The 11,173-nt window shown below is 38.9% G+C and overlaps 2 protein-coding genes across 7 annotated transcripts in view; both read right to left on the minus strand.

Annotated features, from left to right (window-relative positions):
* The window catches only part of aff4 (AF4/FMR2 family, member 4), a 35,230-nt gene extending 29,759 nt beyond the window's left edge, over nt 1–5,471 (minus strand). For 4 of the 6 annotated variants that reach the window (XM_032533369.1, XM_032533366.1, XM_032533368.1 and 1 more), the window contains exon 1: nt 5,153–5,470. The gene's annotated coding sequence lies outside the window, so the exon portion shown is untranslated. Of the gene's footprint in view, nt 1–2,350; nt 2,407–5,152 lie in introns of all 6 variants that reach the window. The other 2 variants (XM_032533363.1, XM_032533364.1) reach the window with 2 other exon arrangements.
* A 1,296-nt stretch (nt 5,472–6,767) lies between these two features.
* Nucleotides 6,768–11,173, minus strand: part of zcchc10 (zinc finger, CCHC domain containing 10) — a 7,847-nt gene continuing 3,441 nt past the window's right edge. Inside the window, exons 3-4 of the mRNA XM_032533552.1 lie at nt 10,748–10,789; nt 6,768–7,567 (exon numbers count right to left, since the gene is read on the minus strand). Of these exons, the coding sequence (XP_032389443.1) occupies nt 7,327–7,567; nt 10,748–10,789 (283 nt within the window). The 3' untranslated portion in view covers nt 6,768–7,326. The remainder of the gene's footprint in view (nt 7,568–10,747; nt 10,790–11,173) is intronic.

Consider the following 11,173-nt stretch of genomic DNA (forward strand, 5'->3'; position numbering starts at 1 on the left):
AAGAGAAAGACAGTAGGAACGAGAGGCACAGTAAATCTGGCACATGCCAACGTTCTGTAGGAGCAGTGACAGGAGGGGTGTATTAAGTTTTATATCTATGTGTATATGTTTGTGTATTGAGTTCAAATATCTACAGTCTTTCTGGCAGAAAGGCAGACTCCATGTTTAAGCACATTATTATTATGGTTTGAATTTTTTTGGCCATTTCTTAAACAAAACAGTAGTAGAAGGAGCAATTTTGTGAATCTGTGAGTGATGTGTTATTGCCTTTGATTATACTGCAAAAATGGCCCATGTAAACCGTTTAAATGAGGCTTCATTATCTTAATTCACTGGTTATTGCTTAATGTAATGTCAATAAACACTTGCCATGTGAAATCCATCTTGGCTTCGTCAAACAGATCCCCCCTCAACTTTGGTATATATATATATATATATATATATATATATCGGGCTTTTAGTCTGTATCATTGATGCTTACCTACGTTAAACACTCCACTTAATAGTCTATTACTTGCAAAAAACAAATTAACCATTCCTTTGTCAGAAAACTACAACAACCCAGCTGAAACATGAATATTAAAACTGAAGGCATCATGCAACTTAAATAGACCAATATCCAGTCATTGCTATTTGTCACGTGATAACAAGAAAAGTCCAAAATGACCCCAACGCTATTGAGTCATCATAGGGATTTCAGTCGCAATCTTATTCCTCAGAGAGCAGTCTTGGGTAAATTTGACACTGGAGTATCTGCCTGTCTACAAATAGAAACATGTTAACATATAGCGTACTACTCTCATCCTTTAAATAAACCTACGCACTCAGCAGAGCATGAGCTTTGGTACATGCTCTGGCCAATTGTGAACGTGAATGAAGAGACCGGTTGATGAAAGATTAAATAGTATGATTCATAAATAGGGGTCTTTGCCATGCAGGTTCCTGTGCAGATGTTTAGGTTAGCAATACTTGTTTATTTTTAATCACTTATTACAAAAGTTGTATCTATGTATTAGACAAATCAATACTGTTTTATGTTCTCATTTTAACTCTTATGGATCCACTTCACTAACTGGGATTTTTACTGTTTATGTTTCTGCTCCATATTTTATTGCCTGCAGAGCACTTAACCTGCTGTGGAAAATGTCATGCCAATGAATTCCATTGCCTTTATCAGAATTATTACTGTTACACTATTCCACTGATGGTATAATTCCCAGACCAATAATATAGCGCAGTATCTCACAGCAAAGATGTGTGCCAGATCTCTGAAATTAAAAGGGCCTTAATGAGCTTCACCTCCACTGGACTCTATAACCACACGAGAGCTTAACTCACATCCTAGAGAACAAAAGCTGAAGAACACATGTATGAGGTCAGGACACAGTGAGTAGTATATTTTTCTGCTGTGTGAGCAACAGTACTGAGGGATAAAAAAAGAGCGACTGATTTCCGATTAGATTTGGGCTAATTAAACTGGCAGATTCTGGAAGAGCCTTCAAATGACTTACTTTCAACAAGCTTCTATTTTTAAAAGGAAATAAGATTTGATTCTAGACTGCTGAAGACACCATTAGCTCTTGCTTTGGGTAGGGTTAACGAAAATATAACTGCTTAAATGCTGTAGCATCTGCACATAAACAAACCAGATGATTGCTATGATTCCTTTTTAACTTTGCATAGGAAATTCATTTCAATAACCAAAGGGAGATGGAGGTGATAAAGAAATGTTGTAAAGCATGTGACTAATTCGGACAAGGACCACTCTGTTTTGAGAAGGCAGCCCGACAATCCTGTACAATTACTTGTTGTCCTAGTCTGGAACTAGGTATTTCTCATTTACCAAAAACCACACTGTACTACTACTGCTGCTACTACTACTACTACTACTACTACTACTACTACTACTGCAATGTACAATAGATGTGTCACAGCCAAAGAAAACATGCACCCACTCCTCTGTCTGGAATGGACAAACAAGTCACACAACATCTCAACAGAACATTTGCACGATGTGCCCTTTGCTTGGCTACAGAGGAAACGGTTATACTGAAGCCACAGAGCAAAACCTAAACAGGAAGTGAAGAGAATTTCACAGTGAGCTGCGTCACAGGGAGCAAGACGTCAGAAAAAAACATTTTTCTGCTATAATTCACTGACCACGTTTCCATGGACCACATTAGTTTGAATATGGACTTTTATTACAAACACTAAAACAGTATTTCAATTTAGGTTGATTACTTTAGTTTCTTAAAAGAACTTGACATTAGCAGTTTCCTAAATTTAGGCAGACACATGTCTCATGTTGGCTAGGTGCTTCTGTGCTAACCCTAACCAAAAATGTCATCCCCTGGGTCATGTGATCGTGCAGTCACATGCTTCTGCCTCATTTATCTGTTCAACGTCGTAAAAAAACTGGATGCAACATGAGCTTTTGCTTTAACAGTTTAAAACAACATGCATTTGAAACGCTCAGGTTTAGGGTTGGATACCAACCTAATCAGGTCTGTACTACCGAGTAACTTGTTCATGTTAAATCAATCCAGGCCACATTTCTGTAAATTAGAGAGCATCTGGGTGAGATAGAAGTAACTTAAGCCCATTTCACACATGCACCGCAAACCGGAAATTTTCTGGACATTACTCGGTGGCGCTGTATGTGGGAACGCAAATACCCGAATCAGTTGGATCAGACATCAAACAGTTTATACCCGGCCAGCTCCTGGGTACAAAGACCGTGTAATCTCTGATTGAGCCCATGTGTAAATTGAGCATCTTACTGTGTGGTGAATTCCCAGCCAGCGAGTGGGCATGTCGATGACGTTTCTATCATGCGCATCGCCAAAAACGGGAAAAAACAAACATCCGAGTGTGAATAAGAAGGGTGATTTAAACAATGAGGCAACAAAAAATTAAAAAGCCTAACTGATGAGATTCAAGAACGTCTGTTGGTAAGGGGCGATGACAAAATCAGACAAATTCAAGGAGCAGCAAGAGACTCGGTTGTTGAACAAATTGCAAACCAGCAACGTGATCGCCATGCCTCCTGCACACTCTACCCAGTGCCACACCCTGCCTAAACAAACAAGAGTATTTCCAGTAAGAGAGAATGTGTCTGGTCTGTGAGTGACATTGTCCTGAGTTGATATGTGAAAATGGCTTTATGAGTAAATATTATCACGTGTGATTGGTCCCCTGTCTTGTGTTTGTCTGTGTGTGTGTGTGCTTCTGCTTCTTATGTATGTCTGTTTCTGCATGTATTTTTCGTAAGCTATGGACGTCGCTCTTTCTGTTGCGTTCTTTTTGTGCCGCCCCCAATCTTTCCTCTTGGTTTGTTTTGGCCCTTGGAGACGTTTTTTTTGCCTGTGGTTTGTGATTTTTCTTAAATTAGTTGAATGAAAAAAAAAACATTTTATCACAAAAAGGAGTAAATAATATCAGATGTCAATGTTATTTTATATGTGGTCATATCATCCATTCCTTTAGCATAGCCTGATAATCACCAAAACAGCTCTTACCACATCATCGGTTTCAATTTAAGTTTTCTGAAATATTGCTTTTACGTTGCACCCTTCATGTAAGTTTTACAAAAGGCATTAAGGTGCTCTTTTACCGCTAAACATGGGAGTCAATTAAAATGGAATCTATCATCAAACAGTAAGATTTCCATCTGTGTCACAAACTATAGTTAAGATGTTTACATGTGCTTTAATAATGCAAATTGTAATATTTAACATGTTTTACAGCCATCATGCGTACTCAGACTGAGCTGGTATCCATTAGTGTATTCAGAATTTTATTTTACTTGGCAATTTCTTTGAGTAGTAGGTCTGGTCAAAACTGCCGGTATTGAGTCGCTGTCTAAAAGGGAAGGGTTGCTGTTTTCTCTTGCTTAAATTATTAAACATAACAGCAGTATCATCACTCCTGCATGTCCACCTGACTACAAATGTGCTAGCTCACAACTAACCTGCCATAAATGAGTTCATGACCTTAGGCCTCCCCCACCCATGATGTATCAATCAGGAAAACCAAGTTGATTGCTAGGTCCTTGTCATCATGTGCCAGGTATACCTTGTTATATACATGTAGTAGCGACATTCCTAATTGTTACTTACTCGCTTGCTTAACTGTGGACTTATGATGCATTTTCTGGCCCTTCCCCCAACTGTGGCACGTAAAATGGCTTCCTAGAAAAGCACAAGACCAAAGCTAGACATATAAGCTATTTTGTTGCCTTCATATTTAACAGTAACTTTAAATCATTAGGATTATAACTTTAGACAGCTAGGAGTGGCACTTAGAGCCATGCGATTAAATAAATGCAAGCTACGATGTGCAGATGCTAACAGGACAAGTAACCAAAAGTTTTTACTTGTCACTGTTTGAAAACCGAAGACTGTTATGGGCCTAGGATTAGTTAAATTGTACAATTTACAGCAGAGAAACGGCAAGCATTACAATAATTGTTGCGCATATTTTAACCTTAAGAGTTCACCTAACGTTACAGTTTAATCATGAAGCTGAAGTGGATGAGTGATATGCATAACAAACTACAAGCGGTTTCTGTTTATCGTTTGCACTTAACAAATGTCAAATAATTAACGCAGTGTCGACAACGCATAACTATTAGCTAACTAAAGGTATGTTAACCATGGCAAAACAGAGACAACACAAACATCAGACGTCATGACATGTTAGCCAACATTACACGAGCAAAAACATGATCACTATCACGATATTCGCCTTACTTTTCGAGAACGGGAAGCCACAACACAAATACAAATAACATTTAGCGTTTTCATCATTTCAACAATCAATGTTTGCCGTAATAGGAACTCAAAACTAGCTCAAATGTTTGCAGTAATCGGAACTCAAAAGTAGCTCTGGTTTAAATGTCTGCCCGTTGAGCAAAAAGCTAACACGCTACCTTCAGGACAAGCTACCTGTATCTACGCTTTAGCATAAACGTTATGTTAGCTAGCCAAATCTACTAGTAGCTAGCGTTTGGGGCTAGGCTAACGGGTAGCTAGCTGTGAAACCATTGAAAATTTCAGCGGAAATACAAATTAACATTCTCTCAAAATGTCAGATAACCACTTATTACAGTTAATCACCAAATAACGCATTTTGTGATATTCACCATCCTTACCTCTTGTCTTCTTTTTAGGCCCAAACCATTCTAGCTAACGTTATTGGAAAGCTCTTTTCTCTTTGTCTTTTCCAGTTCACGCAAAATGGACTCAGCAAAACGCTGTAACAGCTAAAATACTAAAACCGAATGGATGGTATCCATCTCTTCCTTAACACGCAAATGCGAATCGAGTGGAAAACGAAATAAATTCATTTTGTCTGTCGTTCATTTTATTATCCCTGAACATAAGTGACTGATAGGTAAGGCTGCTAGCTAAGTTAAGCAGCCAGCAGGTACCACAGACAGGACTGGATGCATGGATGGCAGCAAGCGGTGCTGCCTTCACTTGCTGTAGGGAATATCTTAAGCCAATCACCTAACCAAGCAAACATGATAGAGAAGTTCTTTTTTGTAAAAGTTACAGGGAAAATTGATACGTTTGGAGCACTGCGGACGATGGGTTTTTTGAAAATAACACTGATTGTAGCTCAGGTGGTATATACAACTTGAGAGAATATTTTTATTTTGACAGCGTATCAGTGGCGGACCCAGGCTGTCTAAAAGGCAGGGGCAACAAAATAAATAAAAAGGGAACCAGCTGCATGCAGTGTGGCACCATAGACTGTATAAAAGACTAATTATTAAATACTGTGGCACCCGCGCACAGAAAACACACATTTTCTTTACTCGAAGGGCACCCTAGGCATCGTCATGTTTTCTCTACTGGAAGGGCACCTTAAGAGGGCACTTATCATGTTTTCTTTACCGCAAAGGCACCCTTTATCAGGTTTTATACCATAGAGGTATACAAGAGGGCGCATTTGCGGCGTTTTTTTTTTCTCAAACGTGGGAATTACCTCATCTTAGTGCTCAGTAAAATAAGGTAATTCCCCCGTTGTGAATGCAACATTTGTGTGACGCACGGGTTGCAGACTTAATAGTCAGGACGGAAATAAGGAGCGCGTTTCATGCTCCCTGTCTTATTTCAAATATACAAATGTACTGCTAAATACATTTGTTCCATGTCTCTTTTTGCCAATAGAAAAATATGTTGTATATTTAGTTACACACATAATGCATATTTATGGTTATCCGTGGTACTTAGATTCTGCCAGCTACATAACTTTTTGTGCTTTAAGGTACAACAACTCATATTTATGAGTTGCGTTAAATGATTAATTACTCTGTCTTGGATTCTTAAGATCTAATTTCTTCAAAATAAGCTATTAATAAGCTATTTCTCAAAACATTTGATAAAGCACACAGATATAGATCATTTTAGCCCACCACATTGAAAATCATTTGCATTTTAAGTTACTTAAGCTGAACACATGCTTTGGCATTCTGGACAGTTTTATAGACAGCCAAATTCATCATATCATCATCATCCAGGGTCTAGTAGTGGAAGAGGCAACATAAACTCATGAATGCAAATAAAATATTTCCAAACACATGTCTACAAACATTGCCCAGCACAGTGAGATGCCGTTTTTGAAAACATCCTAATTTGTAAATTAGTTAACAAAAAAGACAATGCATTTCCATTTTATTCTTAAATCCATGTATGTAAAGACATTGTTTCTCTTTAGCAAAATAAAACCTTTTACAATAGCAAATATGCAAGAATCTCAAAAACAAAAACACACCAATTTTATTTTACTGTGGAACAAGCAACTGCAATTTCATACCAACGAGACCTTCTCACTTCAAACTGATTCAAAATTTAATAAACTTTTATTCTGTATCTTTCAAAAAGGTCTCACATCAATGTCTCTGTTTGTTTCCAGATATGGTACGGCTTTATCGAGGTTGTGAACTGTACAGATTAAGTTTGACTAAAAATATACTTTCGTATAAAATCACAAATTCAACATGAATAAGCGCATTAGTTTCCTCAGATATTTTAAATTCACATCCTCAGTAGAGCTATGAACTTGACAAAATATCACATTATTAAAAGTAACGGGAAATGTGTTTCGAATACAGAACATGACACAATGGCCAAACCAAAATATTCTTTTCTCTCTAATTCTGTGTTTTGGTGCTACAACTGTACAAGCAGTTCCATAGCTCTAAACGTGTCCTACCACTCCAGCCAACTAAAATGAATTAGGAGGAAAAAAAAAATTGTGGACAGCTAAAATTTACTTAGGGAAACAAACAAGAAAACCCACTTATTCCAACATATTTATTTATTTCTTCTTTTTCTTCTTCCTTGGAGGTCCTTGATCTGAATCGCTGCTGCTTTCTGAGTCTGAGCTGTCTGAGGATGAAGAGGAGGAAGAAGAGGAAGTGGAGGAAGAGCTGTCATCGTCGCTGTCACTGCTGCTGTCGCTGTCATCTGAAGAGGAGCTGGAGGAGTCGCTGCTGTCTGACGATGAGTCACTTGAGGAGCCATCTGAATCACTGCTGCTGTCGCTACCATCTTTAGCCCTGAGAGCAAGTGGCAGAACACAAAGGAGAAACTTGAATGAAGAACAGTGTGAATTGCTATAAAAAAGAAGGTCTCAAACTGTACCAGTTAGTCAAATTCCTTGTGTTACTTACTTGCTAATAAATCCTATTCTGATTCTGTTATTGATACTGCCTGTTGTAGTTTCACCACGCAAAGAGAGGATAACAATGCTTTTTTTTCTTGAAAGTAAATTAAATGTCTATGATGTTACAAGTGCCAGTCTGCAAGGTATTTGTTTAGTTGTTTTTCTTCTTTGAAGAAAGTGTAATCACACCAAACAAAAAAATTAATCTTATTAGTCTTGTCCAACAGGGCTTCATCAGTGAGTTGGGGAGTGATTAACAATCATTGATGTAATGTTTGACTCATCACTTTCCACAATCACCAGCCTCTGATACCGCTTGACTCAGAGCATATGCCCCTCCCACCAACAGACCAAGCATGGCCAGGCACACTGAAACAAATAAAGCGACATATAACACAACATCCAAATTCATGCTGGAGCCAAACTGTCTACAAAGTCCACAATGCAATACAGATCTTCAACCCCCGAGGGGGGTCTTCAGAGAAATATAGCGGTCCTGGGCCTATAACATGTTAAAGACCTGCGCTGTAACATTTTTATAGTCGACAGCCAAAAGTCAATTTTCAACCTGTTATGATGTAAGTCAGTGTTCTGGGGGAGGTGGCGGCACATGTCCAGGGGACACATGTGGAGTTAAATTAAAGTTGAACAGGCCCTTTGTCATAGCAGAAATCGTGCAATGGCAAACACAGGTGTAACTAATATCATTATTAATTGCTGCATAGCACTGCAATAACTGCGGGGAACTAAGCCATCGTTAAGGTTATTAGTTCCACCTGGGCTTTCCCTGCTACGACAAGTCAAAATGTCTGCTGTGAAAACGGCCTGCAAAACTGATTCATTTGGGAAGGATAAATAAATAAATGGTGCCCAGAGGCTGGCAAAGATATCAAGGAGGTTGTGAAGGGGTTTAAAAGTACAGGCTTTTTTTGGAAGACATTCTGACATGTCAAAAGGAAAAAAAGCAAAGGTGTAAAAAATAAAATGAATGAAGGCTGAATTTCACTGAGCTGTTTCAGTTTCAGGGGCCTGGTATCACGCTTGCTGGCTCTTGGGACACAATAAATCAGTAAAACAACAAAAAACTGAGGATAACAAAGCAAGTTTTACGTACTACTACTATTTATCGTATTATAAAATTGATTAAGATCAGCACACCAGACCTTTTTAAGACATGTACAAACACATTGTGATTTTTAGAGGCAGACATTGAAAGTACTGAATAAGAAACTATCACTATTGTAATATGATTCAATAGTAGAATTGTTTTACTGCTGGTCTATAGTCTCGCATTGCCAGACCTACCTCCACAACGGAGGAGGGTCTGGCGAGCCCACACAGCATTCTGGAAACGCAAACCAATCACGATTGTCACGGGCGGTGCCGAGAGCTGCAAGGAGCAACGCTGCCGCTGCTAAATAGCCTGGGGAAGGAATTTGTTTTGGTGGAACACGTGTATGTTCAAAAGTTGTTTTAATTGTGCAACAGAAAACTCTGATTGGACAGATTGTCTAGCTAGCGGTTTGGATTTACCCCGCAGAGATATGACAACCATGGTCCTCAAAAATTGACCGGAATTTAAAATCCCAACACAAAGGAAACACAAGGCAACAGATTTCCGGCCTAAATGAGGGAAATCCTACGGAATTACCATCGGCAACGGAGCAATCCCAGAAGTGGAACGTCATGGACATAGACTAGCTGGTCTATAACTTAAGCAGTTTTAAAGTTATTACCTCGGAACTTGAAGCTGGAAATGAAGTCACACCATAGTTGAATGCGTTCCATTTACAAGTTTGATTTTCATTGTTTTTATTAGCTCTAGCCAGGTTAGCCATTGTTAGCAATGTCAGTCTATAACAACACATTACGCCTTTTTTTGCATACAAACAACGTAACATGTCCACAGACAGGACAGCGCTGTGCATACAACTGATTTAGTGAGACACAAATAACACAGAAGTGCTTATGTTGCTACTGCTATCACAACGGAGCCACCATGTTGGATTTTTAGTTCGGGGTACTCAGTGGTGGCCTAAGTTAGGAAACCTGAGGTAACGGGGCGTGTTTGACTTTGACTTTGGTAAGTCAAAGTTCTCTGTGAAAATGGATCACACTATTAAATTGCTCATATTATGCTTTTTGGATATTTCCCTTTCCTTCATTGTGTTATATCTTTTCTGAGCATGTTATAGGTTTACAAACTGAAAAAAAACACACCAAAGGGACTTACCATCACCAACAGCAAACACTGTTAAACAACTGCTCCAAACCGCTCTATTGTAGTCCAGCCTTTACTTTCGTGACAAACGCGCCTCATTTTGCGTCACTTTATAACACACGTTATAATGCTCCCCCTCATACTCTGCTTCTGACTGGACAGTAGTCCTTATCTTGGTACTGCACATGTGCGACTCCCAACAAAGATGGAACAGAAGTGAGATGTCTCACTCTGTAGTTAAAACAGAGAGCTCAACAAGCAGGATGAAAAGAGGTGCTGCCGCAATGTGAAGTATGAAAACAAAACCATGTAAACCTATTCTGGTACAACCTCTAGCATAACAGGAGCACTTTAAAGAAGTGGCTCATAGTCATCAATAGCATCCACTAGAGGGAGCTGTTACACTTCTGTTGACTATGTTCAGATGGACCTCTACAGTTTGGGCCTTGAATCAAGAGATGAACAGCAATGCTGCGAAGGTCATGCCATCACCTGTCCATAAACACCACTTGATCGCAGTGTCATCCGGACATCCTTTCCTAGGCAGATTCTCACAACAATTCAAACATGAATTTACTCTCACATGGACAATGTAAAAATGGTTCAGACTTATAGAATTCTTTTTTTTATACAACCTAAGAATGCACCACCAAACATGTAACAGTAGTGTAGAAGTATACTTTGGCCAAAAGGGAAGAAAAAAAAACTGTTATTGTCTATTATTTACATATGTTTAAGTATATTTTATACAAATTGTGCACCTCTAGTAATTATTTCACATCAAAATATATATTGTTGGTAGCCAAAACATGTAACACTGTCACAACATGGTTCAATCAACATCATACTTACTTCTTTTTAATTTTCTTCTCACTGGAGCCTTCTGTTCCTGGTCTGTAAAGAGAATGAAAGGAAGAGCCTTAGTGAAAAATGTCTCTGAATCCATGCATTTTCCATTTCCTTCCGCTTTCTTTGTGTTGGAATTTTAAATTTGGTGGATTTACGAGGACTATTGTTGTATGCTCATCAGATCTCTGCCTGGTAAATTGAGACAGCTAGTGTACAGACTATCTGTCCAATCAGAGTTTTCATTTGCTCGTTTATTTTGCTGCCGCTCTGTGCTGAGTTTAGCACCGCCCATGACGATTCTGATTGGATTGAAGGAATGCCGTCAAACCAGAGCACATTTTCCTCCCATCCCCGAATGCTGTGTGGACTAGTCGGACCCTAATTCAGCGCGCTATGTAAGAGGGTCTGGCAAAGCGAGACAAGTTTTCT

Source organism: Etheostoma spectabile, chromosome 13, assembly GCF_008692095.1.
Source record: "Etheostoma spectabile isolate EspeVRDwgs_2016 chromosome 13, UIUC_Espe_1.0, whole genome shotgun sequence".
Classification (NCBI taxonomy): domain Eukaryota; kingdom Metazoa; phylum Chordata; class Actinopteri; order Perciformes; family Percidae; genus Etheostoma; species Etheostoma spectabile.